This window comes from Mustelus asterias, chromosome 3 (assembly GCF_964213995.1).
Source record: "Mustelus asterias chromosome 3, sMusAst1.hap1.1, whole genome shotgun sequence".
Taxonomy (NCBI): domain Eukaryota; kingdom Metazoa; phylum Chordata; class Chondrichthyes; order Carcharhiniformes; family Triakidae; genus Mustelus; species Mustelus asterias.
The window spans coordinates 77,490,714-77,515,116 of record NC_135803.1 but is presented as its reverse complement, the minus strand read 5'-3'; the positions used below and the strand labels follow the sequence as shown (position 1 = coordinate 77,515,116).

The 24,403-nt window shown below is 44.9% G+C and overlaps 1 protein-coding gene across 1 annotated transcript in view; it reads right to left on the bottom strand.

Annotated features, from left to right (window-relative positions):
• Positions 1-3,195: 3,195 nt before the first annotated feature.
• crfb16 (cytokine receptor family member B16) overlaps positions 3,196-24,403 on the bottom strand; it is a 67,048-nt gene continuing 45,840 nt past the window's right edge. The window contains exons 3-7 of the mRNA XM_078202969.1: positions 16,833-17,020; positions 10,287-10,411; positions 8,514-8,658; positions 5,274-5,422; positions 3,196-3,716 (exon numbers count right to left, since the gene is read on the bottom strand). Of these exons, the coding sequence (XP_078059095.1) occupies positions 3,396-3,716; positions 5,274-5,422; positions 8,514-8,658; positions 10,287-10,411; positions 16,833-17,020 (928 nt within the window). The 3' untranslated portion in view covers positions 3,196-3,395. The remainder of the gene's footprint in view (positions 3,717-5,273; positions 5,423-8,513; positions 8,659-10,286; positions 10,412-16,832; positions 17,021-24,403) is intronic.

Below are 24,403 nucleotides of genomic sequence, written 5' to 3'. Positions count from 1 at the left end.
ATAATAATAAATATCGTGTTTGCTGCAGGAACCTTGAGGTAGTGATAAAGATAGAGATGAGTGGGAGGGGGGGAGGTTGGAGGTTCCTGACGTAGTGAGGTAGGCAGTGGGTTCGTTGCCTGCGGATATTCTGTAGGGGCCCCCACCTGAAGAGGTGCTACTTAGGCAAGGCACCAGAGGATTTTTGATCCTTGTGGAACATTATCTGAAAATGAAGATGGAAGGAGAGATGGCTAGCACCTAAACTGAGATCATAAGTAAAGGTGAGACTTAGGTCATTGCTGGAAACATACATGTATACGAACATACAAATTTGGAGCAGGAATTAGGTATCACACACCGAGCATAAATGGACATCATAGAATAATTAATTGAACAGGAGGTGCTGAGGAAATGAAAAGTAAATGTAAGTTCTTCATTCTTATCACTAAGTAAAATACTCCTTTACAAAAATAATGTTGGGAATTTTGAGTGAGTCAAAGTGTGAGGAAATAGCCTATCCTGGACATCGAATGTTGCCATCCTCAGTCCCTCATCAGGTCAAGGGCAGGATAAGGGGGAGCTTCACTCTGCCTACAATGTATCTCTGCCCCTCAGGAAATACCATCTAATGCAATGGCACACAACTATAGTACTATTACTTATACCTATGCATAAAAGTAAAGTCAGTTGTATTGGTCTGGTGGTTGTAGTACAGAACTAGAAATCCCAAGGATATGCATTTAAATTGTACCTCAGCAGGCTGTAATTCTGATCTTTGATGGGGTGAGGAGATTAGTTATTAGAAAGGTTTCATAGGTGGAAAGAGGGGCAGCGAGTCAGTGAGGTTTAGAGAATGCAGAGGTATGATGGTGAAGTGAAGGAACAGTGTTGAGGGTTTTGGTGGGGGGGGAGTCAGAAGACCTGCGTTTCTGATCTACATTTTAGTATAGCGGTGGGGCAAAGCAGCACAAAGATTTTGAAATCAATGATTTCGGGAGGCAGCAGAGTGGTGAGGCTGGGAGAGATTGGTGAGGAGAGCAGAGTCCATTTTAGATGGGTTGGAGCTTGTGTAAATTGGATCACTGAAGGAGAGTACTGGGGAAGTGAGGCCTGGAAATAATAAAGGCACGAGCGATAGTGGTGGGGTTCAAATTAGGATGCAGGAGGGGTGGGCGGGGCTTTGTATTAGAGGCGGACATAATGTTGCTTATGGTGCTTGATGTGATATTGGATTTAAGGTCAGCTCAGGTCAAGTTTGGATCAGATTGTGCGAACAGACAGAAAAAGCCAGAATGTGGTATACAGTTCCTGTTAACGGTCTTGATGTTGCCAGTGTTAAGCTGAAGAAACTTCTGGTTCTTTTGCAAAACTTGGTGTCAGCTAAATAATCAGATAATACAACATGGGCACCAGAGTGGAAGTCATTAGCAGTTACGTGGAAGTTCCTCCCTAGTTGTGGATTCTGTCTCCACAGGGCAGCAAGGAAGATGAAGGTATCATGATTGGATCATTGAGTAGGCTCGAGGTGACCATACCACACAAGAGGTGAAGACCAATTGATATGGTCTCTGGTACATTTCTGTTTCTTACTCTGGATGTTAGTGGCCTTTTATTGCCAGTTAATACAGAATTAAGAACTGGATTGAACTGACCAACCTTTTGGCATGGGAGACTTTTCTCTCCCTCTGCTGGGTTGGACTCAAACTTATGTCCAGTGCTGTAGAATTCATACAATACATCGAATCCCTACAGTGCAGAAGGAGGCCATTTGGCCTACTGAGTCTGCACTGACACTTGGAAAGAGCATCTTTAGACTGTGAGAGGAGCACCCAGAGGAAATCCACGCAGACATGGAGAGAACATGCAAATTCCACACAATCAGTGACCCATCGAATCCAGGTCCCTGGCGCTGTGAGTGCTAATCACTATGTCACCGTGTTGCCCCTTGTGGGAAATGTAGGGCATATAACAACTTAAATGACCTCATTGTCTACCAAACAGAAACAGGAGTTCTGGAATAATGCAACTTTTAAACAACCCATCGATCATGTAACACACATGATGCATGTACAATTATTTTTAGATGTCATAGAATCAGTTTGATACTCTGAAAGTCCGATTGTACCAGAAATGTGTATTTCTGTTGCCTCTAACAACACCCGGGACAAAAAGGTTTAAGTATGATGTCTAGTTGTACAGATGTGGTTTGTATTCCCTTCGATAGAGAAGGACACAATGTGATGTAATTGAAGTCTTTCAGATAATTAAAGGGTTTGATCAGGAGGATATTTACTCTGGTGGGAAAATCCAGCGTAAAATTCAAGCTAAACTAGGCTGATACCAGGGAGAACCTTTCCAAAAAAAAGGACGGGGGAAATTGGGAATTCTTTCCTCAATTGGGAGTCATTGATAATTTAAAAAGTGGAATAGATGTATTTTTTTGTTAGGCAAGGATATTTATGGTCAATTGTCTTCAGCTCTGACAAAGAATCATCCTAACTTGAAACGTTAGCTCTGTTCTTTCCCCACAGATGCTGTCAGACCTGTTGAGATTTTCCAGCATTTTCTGTTTTTGTTTCAGATTCAGCATCCACAGTAACTTGCTTTTATATAAGGATATTTATGGATTTGGAACCAAGGTGGGTGGCTGGAATTAGATAAAGATCTGATTGAATAACCACACAAGCTCGAGGAGTTCATGTGCCTATGAATGCCACTTGGAAAGTTGTAGACATGTCCGTGAATAGACCACTAGTTGAATGCATCATACAAGCCATTCACACCAGTGTACCCCAGATTGGACCTCCAAGACTGTGTTGAGTATTATGTAAAGAGAGCACATTGGGCTCAGTACAACTGGACTGGGACTGGGGATGGGGGGAACGGGACAAATCAGTAAATATCAGATCCTAATTGCTATTCAACGACCTACTGAGCAAAATCAGGCTCGACTGTTATGCTATGGTTGAAGAGCTTGCCAGCAGTCGCACATTAGGCTACCATATGAAGAATAACCTATTGTTTGAAAGAAATACAGGAAAGCACCTGGACAGGACCTGGTGGCCAACAACAAATCCATGTCTTCCAATCTCATTCTTCAAAGTCCTAAATGTTCCTAATATTGTGTTGACTTAGTCAACAGGGTGAAGAGTATCCACCACTTTGTGCATTGGATGGTCAGAGGTATCTCTGAACCTAATACTCAGTTCAGAGATAGCAGGCATTTTAGTGAGTAGCTAGCTGAGCTCCTTTGGACTGTGGACAGTGAATGGAGATTGTTTTGCTGAAGTCCACTAAACACTTCAATGCCCCACTGAAATCCTTACAGGTAAAGAATCAAAATCTGTAGGAGCCTGGCTCTCGACCCAATTCCATGAACAGTACATCCTGTGGATTTAATGGCATGCTTGTTATCATCTATTAAATTCTTCAAATATCTGTGTTGTATTTGTGCCATTGTTTGCTAATTTAGAAAATTCTGAGTTCTGTTGGGATTGGTATCCTCTCCAATACTGAATCGCCATCGGACATTGCAACTGGGAACCATTCCCTGATATCACGGAGTTGATAGTCCAACAGTCTGTATCAGTTTTGTGGTTTGACTTTTCCTCTGTTTTCAATGGCTGACATTGGCTCAGTAATGGCTCTGACTGAGGTAGAACCTGCACAACGTTACAAAATTCTTTGCTGCGGTCTTCTTCCTTCATGATGTCTGCTTGTAGGTTATCAAAGTTCTGCAAGAACAATGCAACACAAACACTCAACTTAATACAATGTTCATGCCTCGTTCTCTCTTTCCTTATCTTACGCTCTGTATCCACCAAGACTGCCTCTGCCAGCTAAACCTTTCTTCAGAAGGCTCTGAGGATTTGCAATTCCCAGAGCTCAGCTTGACAAATATAAATATCAGCTGGAGTGCATCACCACATATTTAGTGGATGTGAGACACAGTTATGCTCCAGTGAAATATTTTACCCTGAAAAGGACGTAATGGATGAAATGAGTTTCCCCACATGTCACTAAACACAGGAAAATCGAATTAAATTGTTGCAGTGCAAAGGGAATGTCGACCACAAGTGACCTAAAATTTGTCAGAGTTTAAATGTTAAAAAGTTCTCATTTTCCCGATGGCCAGTGAAACATTGACAAACCGATAACATAAGGCATTGCATGTGCCCTACATCTGCTCAGAGAAGGTTCTTAGAATCGCTACAGAAGGTAATTCAGCCCATCAAATCTGCACCAACTCTCAGAAAGAGCATCTTACCCAGGCCCACAAGCATGACCTATCCCAGTAACCCCACGCATTTACCATAGCTAAGCCACCTAATTTACACATCTTTGGACTGTTGGAGAAAACTGGAGCACCCAGAGGAAACCTACGAAGGAGACAAGGGGAGAATATGCAAACTCCACACAGTCACCCAAGGCCAGAACTGAACCCAGGTCCCTGCCACTGTGAGGCAGCAGGGCTAACCACTGTGCTGTCAGTATATCTGGATCAAAAGATACAGGGTTTCTGCTTTTCCCATGTCAACCCGACTGTCCTGCCCTTTCTGTGCCGTCCATATCAAGGGGACTTGACTCAAACAGACTCCATCCCATATCAGGTGAAAACATACCCACTTACAAACACCAAGGGAATGAAATCAAAGCAGAAATAGATACTCTCAAAATTCGGGTTGTCTTTGTATCCTGCCCAGCCAGTGAATTTGGGATTTGATTATTCATAGTATATTCACCCGTGCTGGGACGGCTCTTAAGTTTGATATTTAAAATTTTGATTCTTATTTCCCAGTTCCTCCATGCCTTGCTCTCTACATCACTATTTATGTGAGCTTATCCTGTCTGATGTCCCGAAGATCTTGGTGTTCTTCCAACACTGGTCCACTGTTCACCCTGACTTTCTTTGTGGGAGGCTGTTGGTCGATGGTGGGTTCTTCTGGTCCTGCTGTTGTCAATGGGATTTCCCGTTGAATCCACCCTCTGCCGCTGAGAAACCCAAGGTGGGCTTGTGCTGTCGGCAGGGTGCACCGTCGACAGGACTGGGAGATCCCACCGGCGGGAAGTGTGGGGAAATTCGCCAAATATTGTTGTTTCTGTGTGATTACACTCCCATGAACCACTTTAGGATGTTTAATTACATATGAGGTCCCAATCCTTCAAGCACATTGTGTACCAGAATCTCAAGTGTACTCTGACCAGTTTCAGAGAAACTCATTAAACATTTACAAGCAAGCTGCTGGAGTAAGAGGGTGCAGAAGATGAGAGTTGTGCAAAAGGGCACTTACGAGAACATAGGGAGCTGAAACTTTGGGAAACCATGCAGATTGAATTCTCCAGCAGAGCTTCCACGAGAGAAACAAGGACATCACTAGAATGGACACTCCAAGAAGTAACACTGTTGTCACTATCACCAGGATCTCACTGGGTGTGGTATCTGGAGTCACGGACACAAGATCAGAACAACATTGATTAGTCAACTTTTAGAGAAGGAAAGCAAAAGTTATGGAATAAAAATGAGTAAATGGAATTGAGCTACAGATTAGCTAATGGTCTAATAGAACAGACTCAATGGGCTGGATTGCCTAGTAATTGCCCTGATGTGTCGTGGTACAGATTTGATTTCTGTTCAGTGGCAAGCTAACTAATTCTCTGAGCTACTGAGTTTTAAATTTAGTTGGCCACAATTTTCTTTTACTCGTTCATGCAAGATATGTACTGCTGGACATATTGCTTCTTGAGAAGGAGATGGTGAGTTGCCTTCTTGAACAGTAGATACACCCACAGTGCTGTTAGGGACCGAGAGCCAGGATTTTGATCCAGTGATAGTGATGGGGCGCCCATATAGTTCCAAGTCAGGATGTGAGTGACTTGGGCAACGTGCAGGTGGTGGTGTTCCTTGTTCTCTTAACTAATAGAAGCTTTGAGTAGGGAAGTTATTGCTGAAGGATTATCCTGGGTTGTTGTAGTACATCTTGTAGATGGTACACACTGCAGCCACAGTGGTGGGGAGAGAATGTTTGAGCAGCTGGATAGTTCTCCCATCAAGCAGGGGCTGCTTTGTCCAGAATGGTGTAGAGCTCATTAAGTGTTGTTGGAACTGCAACCATCCAGACAAGTGGAGAAATGCCATCACACTCCTGGCTTGTGCCTGTTAAATAGTGAAAAATAACTGGGGAGTCAGGAGATGAGTTTTCACCACAGAATATACAAATTCCAGCCTGCTCCTGTATCCACTGTAATAATGTGGCTGGTTGAGTTAAGTTTTTTGGTCAGTGGTAATAATGTTGGTGGGAGAATTCAGCAATTGCCATTGGAGGTAGTTACACACATCCTATTGGAGATGGTCATTGCCTGGGAATTGTGTGGCATGAATGTTTACTTGTTACTTGTCAGCCCAAACCTGAATATTGCCTAGGTCTTGTTGCATATTGACATGGACTGTTTCTGTATCTGAGGATTTGTGAATGGTTCCGAACACTGTGCAATCATTGATGAACATCACCTTGTGATGAAGGGAAGGTCATTGATAAAGCAACTGAAGATGGCTGAGTTGAAAATATTAATTAATGTGCTTCAGCATTTATCAGGGAAATGGACATGACATTGGGAGATGATATTAGAAATAATATTGCATTTAAAATGAAAAGAGGAGAAACGATAAATAAACTAGTCAAACTCAAAGAAGATTGAACCCCTGATCCAACTGGATTACATCCATGTATTTTAAATGGATCTTGGGAAGAGATAGCAGAGGCACTATTAAACATATTTAATAATTTGTAGGAAAACAATATAGCATCAGAGGAGTGGCAGATAACTAAGGCAATACCTATCTTCAAGAAGGGTGATAAACCATGTTGAGGTAACTATAAACCAGACAGCTTGACATCAGTCCTAGAAAAAATATTGGAACTTCTACTGTGTAGAAAATATAAGAGCAATTGTTCAAACATAGAATTCAAAAGGGGATGTATTGTGTAATCAACCTCACTGAATTCTTTGAGGAGGTAGCATAGAGATTAGACAAGGGTAATTCGTATCTTGATTCCCTAAAGGCCTTCAATAAGGTACCATATAATAGCCAGGAGAATAAGGTCGGCGCATACAGAGTCAGGGGCAAGCAGCAGATTGGCTAGTTAGCCAACTGCAAGACGGAAAGCAGAGAGTAGGGGTAAATGATGGATAGTCAGAGTGGTAAAAGATGAAACATGGAGTCCCACAAGGATCAGTGCTGGATTATATGATCTAGACTTTATAATCCAAACACAGTTTCTACATTTGCAGACAATGCCGAATTGGAAGGAATAGACAACATTGAGGAGGACTGCAACAAATTATAAGGAGACATTTAATCCATTTATAGAATAGGCATACATTTGACACATAAATTTCAGCATAGATTAGTGTGAAGTATTACAGTTTGGTTAAAAGAAAAGAATAAAGACATAACATTACCTGAAAAATAAGAATGTAAATGGTGTAGAGGGTCAAAGGGATGTGGAAGTAGTACAAAGTCATAACGTGGGTCAATAAGACCATAACAAAAACAAACCAAACATTCACTTTTATTTCTGGAGGGATAGAATTGAAAAGTACAGACATTATTCTAAGTCGAGAGCGAATCTTGATCAGGTCACACTTAGATTATATTATATTAAGTTTGGTCACCATATTACAAAAAGACTTTAGAGGTATTGGAAAACCTGCAAATAAGAATTGCAAATATGATGCCAGAATTGTAAGTTTCTCATTATCAGGAAAGGATGAACAGTCTGTGGTCTAACAGACACTGTGGAGAAAAGTCAGTCTAAAGCCTTTTCGCAGGGTTGGAAACTGACTAAAACTCCTCAGGCGACATGTTTGACAGGTAATGAAAAGATATCAACTGTAACTGTCAATGTTGTCAGTAACTGATTGATTGAAAAACTGATTGGAATTGCAACTTCACACCTTAAGTAATGTTAACTTTGAACAGTCATGTAATGCACCCTTATGTATTTTATGAATGAAGTATATATTTAGGGAAAATAATGAACAGACTGGAAGAGAAGGCAGAGGGGTGACCTAATGTTAAAATTTAAAATTTTGAATGGTTTTGACAGGGCAGACACACATAGATATTTCTAGTTGTGGGTAAGAGCAAAGCTAGAGACCTTCCCTGCAAGATAGTTACCAATAAAACTAAATAGAAGGAGCATTTTTACCTGGAGAGTGATGGGATTATGTTAGCACAGAGAATAGTTGGGGTGAATGATATAGTTGCATTAACGAAGAGATTACATAATCATATGAGGGGAAAAAGAATAGAGAGTTATACTGATAAGAGTTAGATGAGAAAGGATGGACAAAGGCTCATGAGTAGTATAAACATAGGCATGGGCTGATTGGACTGAGTAGCTGGTATTTCTTCTGGACATTCTGTGCAAACCCTACGCCATATTTAGTTCTCCCAGAAAGCTTTGACGTAACAAGAGAAAAGTTGGAAGCTGCAAGCATAATTTCTTGGTCATTGGAAATTCACTCACCATCATTGGCTGCCTCACATATGGGGTCACTGTGGGAACTGAACTTGTTATATTCCGAAATGTAGAGTTGTGCTTGGAAGCAGTACATGACCCTCCTCTTCAGGTTTATATTGAAAGGATTGTGGTGCATGGAAATATTCATAAACTAGAATCAAAAAACAAAAATTGGAATAGGATAGGTAAATGTTGTACTTTAGTGAAAAAAATAGACAGGGAAATCAATGTAGGGACCGGCATAGGTCATTGAACCCTCTGAGCCTGTTCGGCCATTCCATTGGATCCTAGCTGATCTGTACTTCAAACCCATTTAACCATATTAGCTCAATGGTAGCAGTTAGGGGAGAAGCCAAGAGTGGCAGAGACTGGAAGAGTGATGAGGGGCAGGGCCAGGAGCAGTAGTGAGGGATGAAGCCAGGAGCAGTAGTGAGGAAGTGGAGCCGGGGACTGTAATGTTGGGCAGGGCTAGGAGCAGTGATGAGGGGCAGGGCCAGGAGCAGTGATGAGGGGCAGGGCCAGGAGCAGTGATGAGGGGCAGAGCCAGGAGCGGTGATAAGGGGCGGAGTCAGGAGCAGTGATAAGGGGCGGAGTCAGGAGCTGGAACCATGAGCATTAGTGAGAGAGGTAGCCAACAACAGTGGTGTGGGTTGGAGGCAGGAGCAATAGGTGTGGTCAGCATATACAAGGAAATTGATGTGTTTTTAGATGATATAGCCAAGGCACAGCATGTAGATAAGAAATCAGGGGGGACCAGTGATAGGTGCTTGGAGAATGCAAAAGGTAACAGTGTGGAGGAGAAACCATTGCATGTGATTTTCTGGTTACAATTAGATTAGAATGTAACTAGGTGAAAGCAGTTCCACTGAGCTGGATGACAGCAGAGGGATGTTAGAGGATGATGCTCTAACATCATCTGACCCGCCTCCTCCTCCCCCCCACCAGAGAATGACTGGGCCTCCCTCCCCCCCTACCCTCCACCAGAGAATGATTTGGCCTGTCTCTGCCCCTTCCCCCCCCCGCCGCCCCTGCCCCCCCCCCCAACCACCAATCTGAGTCAGAGAGCTGTTGGAAACGCTGAACTCGCCTCTCCAGAAGCTGGAGCGCCCAAAACAGACCTTTTGCATAGCATGTCTGTTTTGCGCCGAATCTGGACACGCGAACGCGATAGTAAAAGGAGAAATGCTGATAAAGCTTAAAATGCTGATTCAATTGAAATGCATGCAAATGCAATTAAATCGCCGTTGCGCCCATTTCGGGCTTGAATCGGATTGCGGCCATTCCCGGGCCTCGGCAAAGTGGGCATCTGCGCGGTTGCGGGTGCGGATCGCGTTAATGGCCTCATGCCCGACTTTACCACGTTTTCGCGCCCGAAAATGGGTGCGACACAATGGTAAAATCGGGCTCTATATTACTGTTACAGATTTTGAAAATATCAAACTTTTCACATTTTTATCTTTCATTTCGCTTTTTCAGAATTCAGTCTATTTGTATCTGACTTTATTTTAATTCACCCTATTTCCATCGATCCTCTTGTTTCTTTAAGTCTCATTGGCGAAAGAGATACACAATTACTCCCATCGGTCGTTAATCCAAGGTACCCCAATCCTCTCACTGTTCAACTATCGACTCACACTTGCAGCAACTTACAGTATGAAAGATTTTTAACTGAAAGATGAAGGTGAAAGTTTAACTAACAGCGTATGCTACAATCTGCCTGACCCCAGTGAGATTTGACTCAATGTTTCACACAGTAGCTGATCTCAGTAAGTTACCTACCTGCTGCTCCGCACCTTTCTCCCAGTAATAAATACGAGCGTTGATGTTCTTGCTTATTTCACTGACATCCAAGGTTCGCAAACCACCGTTCACATTAACAGTCAGCCTTGGGATCGTGAGATTGGCTTTAAAAAGCAAGAGTTGCATTTAAATGGCACCTTTTTCAACCACTGGTTATCTAAAAACACTTATCGGTCCAGCCAATTGAGGATTTGTGGAGGTGTCGTCACTGTTGTAATGTGGGAAATGTAGCATCTAATATGTGCACAGTAAGTCCCCAAAAACAACATTATGATAATGGCCGGACAATCCATTTCTGGTGATGTTGACTGAGGGATAAATATTACTCAGGATAACACACCTGCTTTTATAGTGGAAATGCTGCCCGGGGATCTTTTACATCAACACAAGCAGCCAGAATGGAGCTTCAGTTTAACGTCACATTTGAAAGACAGCACCTCCAACTCTGCAACACCATTCAGGACTTCACTGGAGGGTCAGCCTTGAGTATTTTGGTGCCGGGGTACTGGATGTCTCTGAGAGGGTAGGAAGCATATTTAAAAAGGAAAGTAGTCAAACGGATGTGATTGTACACATTGGGGAAAATGATGTAGGTAGGAAGAGCAGGGGGGTCATACGAGAGAATTTCAGGGAGTTGGGTGCTAGGCTAAAAAGTAAGACCTCCAGGGTAGCAATCTCTGGACTGCTCCCGGTGTCTAGTGCAAGTGAGGCTCGGAACAGGGAGATTCTACAGTTGAACGCGTGGCTAAAGGACTGGTGCAAGAGGGAGGGTTTTAAATTCATAGATAACTGGGAAATCTTCAAGTCAGGATGGCAACTGTACAGAAAGGATGGGTTACACCTCAACTGGAAGGGAGCAAATATCCTGGCTGGGAGTTTTGCTAGAGTGTTTCGGCAGGATTTAAACTAGTGTGGCAGGGGAGTGGGGAACAAAACAGGAGGTCAGTAAATACTGAGGCTGGGGTTGAGCTGGGGGCCAGGGCAAGGCTAGCTAAGAAGAGGAGCACTCTGGAGGAGGAGGACCTGACTGGCCTGGAGGTCTGGAGTGCATCTGCTTCAATGCGAGGAGCGTAACGGGTAAAACAGACGAACTTAGGGCCTTAATGCTTATGCGGAATTTGGATGTGGTTGCGGTGACGGAAACTTGGTTAAAAGGACAGGACTGGCAGCTGAATATTCCGGGGTATAAGTGTTTTAGGCGAGACAGAGGAGGGGCTAAAAAAGGTGGGGGAGTAGCGATATTAGTTAAGGAGCATATTACCGCGGTGCAGAGGCTAGACAACTTAGAGGGGTCATGTACTGAGTCGCTGTGGGTGGAACTCAGAAACAGGAAGGGTGCAGTCACTATGCTGGGGGTGTACTACAGACCACCCAACAGCCCACGGGAAGTGGAGGAAAGGATATGTCAGGAGATTCTGGATAGGTGCAGAAAAAATAGGGTTGTTGTAGTGGAGGACTTTAATTTCCCTGGCACAGACTGGAAAGTGCTTAGAGCTGGGGGTCCGGACGGGGAGGAATTTGTAAAATGCGTACTGGAAGGTTCTTTGGAACAGTATGTAGATAGCCCGACTAGAGAGAGGGCTATACTGGACCTAGTTCTGGGAAATGAGCCCGGTCAGGTCGTCAAAGTTTCGGTAGGGGAACATGTGGCAAATAGTGACCACAACTCTGTTAACTTTAGGATAGTAATGGACAAGGATGAGTGCTGTCCTACGGGCAGGGTGCTAAATTGGGGGAAGGCTGACTATAGCCGGATTCGGCAGAAATTGGTGGATGTTGATTGGGAGAGGATGTTCGAGGGTAAGTCCGCGTCTGGCATGTGGGAGTCTTTCAAGGAACTATTGATAAGGCTGCAGGATAGGCATGTGCCTGTAAAAAGGAAAGATAGGAAAGGTAGGATTCGAGAGCTGTGGATAACCAGGGAAATTGAGGATCTGATTAAAATGAAAAGGGAGGCGTACGTTAAGTCCAGGCAACTGAAAACAGATGGAGCTCTGGAGGAATACAGAGTAGGAAAGAACTCAAACGGGGAGTTAGAAGGGCAAAAAGAGGTCACGAGATGTTCTTGGCAGGCAGGATTAAGGAGAATCCTAAGGCATTCTATTCATACTTTAGGAACAAAAGAGTTGTCAGGGAGAAAATCGGACCTCTCAGGGACAAAGGAGGGGAATTATGCTTAGAACCCAAGGGAATAGGGGAGATCCTAAATGAATACTTTGCATCGGTATTCACGAAGGAGAGGGGCGTGTTAACCGGGAGTGTCTCGGAGGGAGGTGTTGACCCGTTAGAGAAAATCTCCATTACAAGAGAGGAAGTGTTAGGTTTTTTAGGGAACATTAAAACTGACAAAGCCCCAGGGCCTGATGGCATCTATCCTCGACTGCTCAGGGAGACGAGAGATGAAATTGCTGGGCCTCTGACGGAAATCTTTGTCGCTTCTTTGGACACGGGTGAGGTCCCTGAGGATTGGAGGATAGCGAATGTGGTCCCGTTGTTTAAGGAGGGTAGCAGGGATAACCCAGGAAATTATAGGCCGGTGAGCTTGACGTCCGTGGTAGGGAAGTTGTTGGAGAGGATTCTTAGAGACAGGATGTATGTGCATTTAGAACGGAACAATCTCATTAGTGACAGACAGCATGGTTTTGTAAGAGGGAGGTCGTGCCTTACAAATTTGGTGGAGTTTTTTGAGGAAGTGACAAAAACGGTTGATGAAGGAAGGGCCGTGGATGTCGTCTATATGGATTTCAGGAAGGCATTTGACAAAGTCCCACATGGCAGGTTGGTTAAGAAGGTTAAGGCTCATGGGATACAAGGAGAAGTGGCTCGATGGGTGGAGAACTGGCTTGGCCATAGGAGACAGAGGGTAGTGGTCGAAGGGTCTTTTCCGGCTGGAGGTCTGTGACCAGTGATGTTCCGCAGGGCTCTGTACTGGGACCTCTGCTATTTGTGATATATATAAATGATTTGGAAGAAGGTGTAACTGGTGTAATCAGCAAGTTTGCGGATGACACGAAGGTGGCTGGAATTGCGGATAGCGAAGAGCATTGTCGGGCAATACAGCAGGATATAAATAGGCTGGAAAATTGGGCGGAGAGGTGGCAGATGGAGTTTAATCCGGATAAATGCGAAGTGATGCATTTTGGAAGAAATAATGTAGGGAGGAGTTATACAATAAATGGCAGAGTCATCAGGAGTATAGAAACACAGAGGGACCTAGGTGTGCAAGTCCACAAATCCTTGAAGGTGGCAACACAGGTGGAGAAGGTGGTGAAGAAGGCATATGGTATGCTTGCCTTTATAGGACGGGGTATAGAGTATAAAAGCTGGAGTCTGATGATGCAGCTGTATAGAACGCTGGTTAGGCCACATTTGGAGTACTGCGTCCAGTTCTGGTCGCTGCACTACCAGAAGGACGTGGAGGCGTTAGAGAGAGTGCAGAGAAGGTTTACCAGGATGTTGCCTGGTATGGAGGGTCTTAGCTATGAGGAGAGATTGGGTAGACTGGGGTTGTTCTCCTTGGAAAGACGGAGAATGAGGGGAGATCTAATAGAGGTGTATAAGATTATGAAGGGTATAGATAGGGTGAACAGTGGCAAGCTTTTTCCCAGGTCGGAGGTGACGATCACGAGGGGTCACGGGCTCAAGGTGAGAGGGGCGAAGTATAACTCAGATATCAGAGGGACGTTTTTTACACAGAGGGTGGTGGGGGCCTGGAATGCACTGCCAAGTAGGGTGGTGGAGGCAGGCACGCTGAGATCGTTTAAGACTTACCTGGATAGTCACATGAGCAGCCTGGGAATGGAGGGATACAAACGATTGGTCTAGTTGGACCAAGGAGCGGCACAGGCTTGGAGGGCCGAAGGGCCTGTTTCCTGTGCTGTACTGTTCTTTGTTCTTTGTTCAATCCCTGGAGTGGGATTAGAACTCAGAACCTTGCAACTTGGAGTTAAGAGTGCTATCAACTGAGTCATGGCTGAAACAAAACAAAAAACTAAACCAATTAATTAAACAGATATTCATTGCAGACTTTTTGGTTTTGATGAAAAAAAAGACAAATTGAGAATTTACAGATGTGTCATTTCATTTTAGCACTGCAACTGTTCACTGAATGCTGAGATATATTTCCACAGAGATAGGTTCTTGTAGGGGACAGTTTCTCACACATACTTGTTCTGAGAGACAGCTCCACACACATGAACTCATTCTGTGAGACAGTTCCACACACACAGATGGACTCGTTCTTAGGGCGTTCCACACACACAGACTTGTGCTGGAGAACAGTTCCACACACAGACAGACTCATTCTGGGGGACAGTTCCACACACATGGACTCATTCTGGGGGACACTTCTACATTTACAGACTTGTTCTGGAGGACAGTTCCAATCACATGGATACATGGTGGGGACAGTTCAACACACACAAGGACTTGTTCTGGGGGTGTTCCACACACATGGACTTGTTCTGGAGGACAGTTCCACATCCTCCACCACTAGCCCCATTTGCCATTCTTCATATTTTGAGCTTAGACATAATGACAACACAGTATTACCACTCAATTCTTACACTGTTCACTCTTAATATTCTAACACACCAGCCCATTCTCCCTTTTCCTTCCAGAGAGAGGGAGGAAAATCAGCCTAATTATTCCCCCTGATATTCGGCACTTCCCTCATGATTATAGAATATAATTGGCCAAGAATACTTGAGTGAATTATTCATGTACCATCCTCCTGAAGAACCTGTTCATTTGGAACCGAACCTGTCTGTCATCCAGGAAAGCCATAACAATGAATAGAGGAAAGAAAGCCAGCTAAATTAATGGAAATACATTTAGTTTCCTGATCCTGTCTTACAAAGCCTGTGGACACAAAAAAGAAAGAATTTGAACCTTCCATGACGTCGTGATCTCTGAAAAACGTTTTACAAGCAATGAAGTATTTTTGAAGTCCAGTCTCTAGCATGGGAATGTGGCAGTTAATTTGCAAGGTTCACCTAATAACAAAGTTAATGGCCAGTTCACCTGTTTTAGTGATGCTGTTTGAGGGGCCAGGACACTGGGAAGAGTTTCTTTGATCTTCTTCAAATAATATCCACCTGGGAGCGCAGTCAGGGTTTGAATGTCTGAATTGAAAGACAGCACTTCCAACAGTGCAGCATTCCATCAGTACTGCACAGGACTGTTACATATATTCTGTGCTCCTATCCCTGTAACCCTATTCATTTACCATGGTCAATCCATCTAACCTACACATCTTTGGGCACTAAGGGGCAATTTATCATGGCCAAAGCACCTGCTAATCTTTGGTGCGTGGAAGGAAACCTACGCAGACACGAGAAAAATGTGCAAACTCCACGCAGTCACCCAAAGCCGGAATCGAACCCGGGACCCTGGCACGGTGAGGCAGTAGTCCTAACCACTGTGCCACCATGTCATATATGGGAGCCATATTCAAGTATATGATGGACACCTGCTTCATGGGGTGCTAATAGTAGTTGAGGGATGCAAATGAGCATCTTAGAAGCTGATTAACAAGAGAAGATGTTGGAGTTCCAGTTAAACCTAGCGGAGGTAGAAAGGGAAGCATTGCTCTAGTTTTGATGCATAGTCACATCATGAAAACAATGTCCCTTTGAAAACAATGTCCCTCATCTCCAAAATCCTAATCCCAAACCCTAAATCCGATCCTACTCTTCTTACTCCTGACCCAAACCTTAACTTTAACACTGCAACCATAAGGTAAATTCCTAACCCAAACAAAAGATGGCCGCAATAGTTACCCTGTTTTCTGCTAAGATTGCCAGTTTGATAAGATGCATTAGTAATAACATCTATCTGTAACATCAGCTCTTAGATATCCATGAATTTGGTTACAAGAAGATAGAAATTTAGTTACCTGACTTTAAAAAGCAAGTTGCTGAAGGATTTGGGCAATTTGTAGCATTCGAGTGGAGGTGGGGTGGAGTCAGCTTGGATTGCCAGAACATCCTTTGTGGGTTCAAGCCCTATTCAAGGACTTCAGCGCATATCTAAGCAGGCACTGCTATGCAGTACTGCAGGAGTGCTGCACTATCAGAGATGGGGCATTAAACTGAGGTCCTGTCTTGCTGCTTAAGTGGCTGCAAATGTCCTATGGTATTATTGGAGGAAGAGAAAAAGATCCTGATCTATATTCCACCCTTAATCAATGTCATCATTACTGTCAGGCTCCAGTATGTTGCCAGATGGATTTCCAGGTCACAAAATGCCATGGGCAAACATTGGCATTCTGCTTTAGGCTATTGGCATTGGCGCCACAATTAAATGCACAGTTATGGAAACAAGAAAGTGCAGACTTATTTATAAAGTCTTAATGTTCAAAAGTAGCTGTGTTTTGCAGAAAAATAAGGCAGCCATCCTACGCGTAGCAGTGAGATAATAGACCAACTGACTTGTTCTGTTTTCATTAGTTTTGATTTGTGTGTAAATACTCCTCACATCGCTGTGGGAATAGTAAAATCAGGCCCCATTGCACAGGATACTTACTCTCCTTACGGTTGAAGAGTTTGCTGAGGTTTGCCCATTTTGAAGTGATGTTCTCAAGCTGAGAACGAACTTTGAGATCGTAGTCCACATCTGACGATATGTCTGCTGTGATGTCACAGCATGTTTCGGTGATGTTAGAACATTCTGATATTTCCACCCAAGTCTTCTTGTGATGTCTTTCAAACTCACTGAAACAGAGGGGGACAGAGGTACATTAAATCTGGGAGGCCAGGTTCCAACTATGCCCTGCCTTTTCTCCCTACGATAGCTTTTGTAGCAGAGCTAAATGTGGAAGGGAATCATACAAAGCAACAGCTTTGCACTCCCTCCCATCCACGCCCACATGTTCACAGTGGTTTCCACATTCCCCCCTGTATCCTGCTGAGCCAACTAATATTGGCTCTGACTGCTGGGACTCTTGTTCCCAATTACTATCTGTGTAAATGTTGCTGAAAAACTCTGTGTTTGCGAATCTCCAGTGAGAGTAGTATTGGGGATTCTCCCCCAGCTCCCATAGCCCACTAACATACACTGCCAAGATACAAGCCTAGAAAATGTCCTTTTGGTTGATGGAATAGTGGGCCCCTGATACTAAGTGACCTCCCTCTGTTTTTGTATGACTCAATGATCCATTGTGCTGTGATAGATGTTGATGATACTCAATCACACAGGTCTGAAGAAGTTATGATAGTCATGTCTTCATGTCAAAGAATTTCTGGAACTCACTGGGGCCCAATATGACATCGGGTGGGATTTTTCCCGTCACACCCGCCCAAAGACCCAGAAATTCCTGCCCCCAAGGTTGATGGACCTTTAAATGGTCTGTCAAACTTTCTGTCCTACCCACAATGGTTCCTGCGGCGAGCGGGACCAGAGGATCTACTCCATTGGGTTCAGACTGTGAGGAATAATGAACTGTATCATCTCAGCCAGGCTTTAACTGAATTTTGCAAATACTGTGCCAGTTTCCCAATGTTGTCTTTGTTCCTTTTCTCAGGTATGGGAATTCTCATTCCATGGAGGACCGCGAGCATTTTTAGGAACTTGAAACCATCAGAAGATCACCTAACAGCGACACGTTTTGGAGGTCAATTCATCCAACTCATCTCCCTTCATCCCTCCTCTCTATCCAGCCCTTCTCTGTGGAAACTCATTTGATTGGCTTTTGACCCCGTTCATACTGTGTCTCTTCAGCTGGCTACCCTGGCTGCTTGGTACTCAGCTTGATCACAAGTTAATGAAAGGAGGAAGTGGCATTTTCATGACCTCAGGACGTTGCATTACACTCAGTGAAGTTCCTTTGACGTGTGGTCGTGTTGTACTATGGCAGCAAATCTGTGCACAGCAAGTGCCCCAAAAACAGCAATGTGATCATGACCGGCTAATTTGTTTAATACATGTTGATTGAAGGATAAATATTGGCCTGGAGATTGGAGAGCACTCCCATGCTGTTCAAAGTAAGATCATAAGAAATAGGAACATGAGTAGGCCATTTAGCCATTTGGACCTGCTCCACCATTTAATAAGATCATGGCTGATCTAACACTCACTAAGTCCACTTTCCTGCCTTATCTCCATGACCATCATAGAATCCGTACAGTGCAGAAGGAAGCCATTCGGCCCATCGAGTCTTCACCAACTATCCGAAAGAGCATCGTACCCAGGACAACAACATCCCCTTAACTCTGCTAATCTTTGTGCCCTAAGGGGCAATTTAGCATGGCCAATCCACTTAACCTACACATCGTTGTAACCCTCAATTCACCTCCTGATTAAAAACCTAGCGATCTCTGCCTTGAAAATGTTCAAGGACTCGGCCTCCACAGCTTCCTGGAGTAAAGAATTCCAAAGATTCATCACTCTTTGAGAGAACAAATTCTTCCTCAAATCCGCCTTAAATGAACACCTCCTTATTCTGTGATTATGCCCTCTGGTTCTACACTCTCCCATGATTGGAAATATCCTCCCGACAGTGCCAAGGGAACTTTTACACCCATAGGGGAGTGTAGACAGGGCTTCATCTGAAAGACATCACCTCCAACACTGCAGCACTCTGTCAGCACTGCACTGGAATGCCAGCCTAGGTTTGTGCTGAAGACTTATTGCAGTGAGGCTTGATCCCACAACCTTATGTCACAAAGAACAGAGTACTGCCCACTGGGCCAAAGTTGAAACAATTATTTAAACTTCCTTTCTTGTTCCTTTGCTGACAAAATTTAGCTTGTATTTCTTCAGAACTGAATCACGATTAACTTTGACAGACAACTGCATCGTTTCCAATGGGGCCACCTCAAACTCTCGTTTTCTTTTCAAGTAAATAAGCCTTACGCATTGAGTGGAATTACCCCGAAATCGAATAACAGCCTTTCCAGAATCCAGAATCCGGAATAATTGCAGTTTCTGGGCTGGAAGCTTCCGAGGATGAAGTACCATTTTGGCCACAAGTGGGCATTGTAAGCCCAATAACAGTGGATCCGAGATGCAGCTGCATGTCTGAGTTGCAGAAACATTTTGCTCTTCTGACCATTGGGTTGTTTATTTCCTTTTCCTCTGCATATCTCTGCTTTATACCTCAGCTTTTCCTGAGTTACAAGAGTGTAACAATATCATGGTTTCCATTTTTTTGTGTGTTTTCACACTGGTGAATATTGTGTAAATATTATGTTTTTCTCTTTGCTTCTCTTGGCTGCCATTTATTTGAAGTCTCTGCTTCATTTTCTAAATCATTCCTTCCTTTCATCCACCCTCACATTTCTTTGTTTATTTTGCTCCTGTTCTACCTTTACCTTTCTTCACAGTCTCTCTGATATGACACTTCACTGCTGTGAAATGTTTTGGGAGGTCCCAAAGTCATGTAATGGCGCTTCTTTTCTTGAATTTCTTCAGCTTCTCCCCCTTGCTCCCCACTCCAACCCCAAAACATTATTGCCGAAATATTGCTGCTGTTTATGCCGGTGGGATGTTACAATCCCACTGACAGCACACCCCCACCATGGTTTTCCCAGCAGTGAGCGACACATTCAATGGGAGATCCTGTTGACACTGGCAGGACGCTAAGATTCTGCCGCCAGCGAGCAGCGCGCTGCCTCCCACTGCCGCCAGAGAGGGATGAAAATTCCACCCATAGATTGACAGCTCACCCCCATTCTGCTTCACTTTGTCCCCTTCCCTGTTACCAGTTGCCCTCTCCTCCATTTGGGTTCATTTGGCCACAGTGCAATATGACCTGCCATGTTCTGCTGCCAATCTCAAAGGCTGAGCGAACCACAGTCAGAAGTTGTCCATTCCTTCAATCTGCTGGGCACAATCTTCCATTGCTACCGGCTCCTTCTGTTATTTATTTATATTAAACTGTACTCTATGGGCCCGATTTTACCATTTAGAGACTAAGTGCCGGGTGCGGGCGTCAAATAGATCCGAGCCCGGAGGCCGTGCTCCAGCGCGCCCATACGCTTTTTTCCGGCGCCGGTCCAGTGGGCGGGGCTTAGCGCCGCCGGAACGATAGGAACTCCGAACTGCGCAAATCTGACAGAACGCGCCCGGGTGCGGAAAAAAAAGCAGAGAGCGGAGAGAGCCTCTCTGCCATTCATCCTCTGGCCGGGGCGGGGGGGGGGGGGGGGGGTGCAGGGGGTGTGACGTCTCATCCCCTTGGGGGAGGGGGGAGCGGAGAGGAGGTGTGACGTCTCATCCTCTGGTCGGGGGGTTCCGCTGCCTGTCTGCAGCCGATCCCTCCTGGCACCATCACTGGTACACTACCAGCCACAGATTACTCTTCCCTGCAGGTGCGAGAGAGCGGGAGAGATGGCTGTGGCTGGTAGTGTTCCAGTGATGGTGCCAGGAGGGATCGGCCGCAGACACGCAGCGGAACCCCCCCGACCAGAGGATGAGATGTCACACCCCCTCCCCTCCCTCCCCCCCCCCCCCCCCCCCCAGGGAATGATAAGTCACACCCCCTCCTCTCCCACCCCACCGCCCCAAGAGGGCGACGTGGGCCCGGCCCCTCTCCTCATCCCCCCCCCCTCCCCCCCCCACCCCCACCAGAGTTCCAACTGGGCCCACTCCCCCTCCTCCGGCAGACGCCAGCGGGCCTGTGTGAAGCCCGGTCACTCCAGCCGTGGCTCGAAGTCAGTGTCCAGGAACGTGCTGCAGGCTGTCGAAGGACTGAAGGTGAGCGGGAAGGATGGTGGAGAGAGACCACGATCGAGGTAGGTTAGGGGTGTGCTTTACCGGGGGGGCTGCCTCCCAGAGGGGACCGATCCCGGGGGGGCACCCTGCCTCCCAGAGGGGTCCGATCCCGGGGGGGTGGGGGTCTGCCGGGGTGGTTAGAGGGGCGTCCGCAAAGGGTAGGCCTTGGTGATTCCCCTGCCGAATAAAAGTACAAGTTGGACTTTTATTTATCAGGTCGGTAGAGGCGCGGACGCGAATTGGGCCGAATGCTGGTAAAGGGGGAATTGATGGTAAAGTTGGGCGCACGCTTCATTAAGTCGATTTAAATGCATGCAAATGCATAGGCCCAACGCCCAACTTTGCTGCCATTTCGCACCGGAAAACAGGCACGAAGGTTTGGTAAAATCGGGCCCTATGAATCTCACACTCTCTGCACCATGAACCCTCACCTAATAGGATCCAATTTGAAAAATATTGAACATATTTCACAACCATCCCACCAATCAAAGACGGATCCAGTTCCCAGAGGTGAAACAATGGTGCTAATGCAGTGAGCAATGAGACTTAAACTGAACCCTTAAATAAAACTAATTCCAGCAAGTTACCCTACGGACAATAGAAAGAAAGAAGCATTTTCATTTGTATAGCAACTTTTATGAGCATCAGATGATGAAGAACTTCCAAAGGGTCATCACTGTGGTAATGTAGGAAACATGGGGTGAGATTCTCCGGCCTCCCAGCCATGTGTTTCCTGCCAGCGGGAGGGGGTGTGTTGTTTGCTAGCGGCGGGATTCTCTGGTCCCACCACTGTCAATGGGAATTCTCACTGATGTCACGCCACACTGGTGAGGAACCCGCGGTGGAGGGGGTGGGGTGGGGGGATGGCTGCCGGCAGGATCAGAGAATCCCAGCATGAACAACCGGAGAATCCCAGCCATGGCAGCTAATTTGCACACAGTAAATTACCACAGATCAAAAGGCAATCATGAGTAGATTTGTTTTTGTTTGTGATGTTGTTTGTATCAGCCAGGACACTGGAGATAATTCTATTGTTCTTCTTCAAAATGGTACCATGGGATATTTTATATTGATGTGGAGATGCCAGCGTTGGACTGAGGTAAACCCAGTAAGAAGTCTCACAACACCAGGTTAAAGTCCAACAGGTTTATTTGGTAGCAAAATCCACTAGCTTTCGGAACACTGCCCCTTCGTCCGGTAAGTGGGCCCCACTCACCTGACGAAGGAGCAGCAAGCGCTCCGAAAGCTAGTGGATTTTGCTACCAAATAAACCTGTTGGACTTTAACCTGGTGTTGTGAGACTTCTTACCATATTTTATATTGACCAGGGCAGGCCGATGGGGCCTCAGTTTAACATCTCATCCAAAAGGCAAAATCTCCACAGTGCACTTAGAGTGTAGAAAATCTCCACAAAATCTCCACAGTGCACCTGGAGTAAGACTTGAACCCAGAACTTTGTAACACAAGAAGGGAGAGTGGTGCGAACTGAGCCATAGTTGATACAAAGCCAGTATTTGTGCATGAGTGAGACTCGCACATGCTCAGCTGCAAGCAGCCGTTATTGAACTAACTTTATTTACACCTCCCCAACAAAGAGGGCACCAGAGAGGGCAATTTAACACAAAGCTTAGACCTTGCAATATACCACACTGGCTCCCCAATTCAAAAACAGCTTATATATTGAAATGTAAAATTCTTCATGTACATAGGTTGGCAGAATATAATATGACACAAACAACTTCAGCAACACCTGAAAATGTAGCAGGGTTAAGTTGCATATTTTTATTTTAGTTGCAGCAAAAATATATATAACTGATATTTCCAGAGTCATTTACACGTTTAAAAATCATAATTTGACATGAAATAATGAAAAGAACAACTTTTTTCTTCTTCCTACATACTCTCAATTAACCTCTCTGGCTTTTTTCTCTTTATGTCTGGATATCTCCTGCCATTTCCATTTGTTTGACTCTGCTCTCTCAACATATCTGACTATGTTAGCTCTGAACTTTGACTTTGACTACCAACTTCCTTTAATATTTGACACTGCGACATGGATTGAATTGTCTTAATCAAAGACCCTGGCTCACTTTGCTGTTCCCATGGCTAACGTCCAATTTCTTTGTGACCATAAGACCATAAGGCATAGGAGCAGAATTAGGTCATTCGGCCCATCGAGTCTGTTCTGCCATTCAATCATGGTTGATTTTTTTTCTCATCCCCTTCTCTGCCTTTTCCCCATAACCCCTGATCCCCTTATTAATCAAGAACCTCTCTATCTCTGTCTTAAAGACACTCAATGACCTGGTCTCCACAGCCTCCTGCGGCAAAGAGTTCCACAGATTCACCACTCTCTGGCTGAAGAAATTCCTCCTCATCTCTTCCAAAGAATAGTCCCTTTAGCCTGAGATTGCGTCCTCTGGTTCTAGTTTTTCCTACTAGCAGAAACATCCTCTCCATATCCAGTCCATCCAGGCCTCGCAGTATCCTGGAAGTTTCAATAAGATCCCCCTCATCCTTCTAAACTTCAACGAGTGCAGATCTAGACTCCTCAACCATTCCTCATACAACAGGCTCTTCATTCCAGGGAGCATTCTTGTGAACTCCTCTGGACCCTTTCCAAGACCAGCACATCCTTCCTTAGATACGGGGCCCAAAACTGCTCATAATACTCCAAATGGGGTCTAACCAGAGCCTTATATAGCCTCAGAAGTACATCCCTGCTCTTGCATTCTAGCCCTCTCGACATGAATGCTAACATTGCATTTGCCTTCCTAACTGCCAACTGACCCTGCATGTTAACCTTAAGAGAATTTTGAACAAGGACTTGTCTCCCAAGTCCCTTTGTGTTTCTGATTTCCTAAGCATTTCCCCATTTAGAAAATAGTCTATGCCTCCATTCCTCCTTCCAAAGTGCATAACCTCACACTTTTCCACGTTGTATCCCATCTGCCACTTCTTTGCCCACTCTCCTAACCTGTCCAGGTCCTTCTGCAGCCCCTCTGCTTCCTCAGTACTGCCTGTCCCTCTGCATATCTTTGTATCATCTGCAAACTTAGCAACAGTTCCTTCAGTTCCTTCTTCTCGACCCTCCTCCCACCCTCTGAAAATTGGATTCATCCAAAACTCTGCTGCCCATATCTTAACTCACACCAAGTCCCATTCACACACGTGACCTTCACTTGCTTTCTGACTTTCACTTTGAGCTGTGGAAAATATTGGACTATAAGAGGTTAATCATGTTCTCCCTTTGTCACATTTCCTTGTTCAATCGAATGATCACTGAAAAAGTGTCCCTCCAGTCTCCACCAGAATATATATAGTCACTTTAACATAATTCCAATCACATACTTCTCTTTATCATCTCGCAGATTTTTCACCAAAAA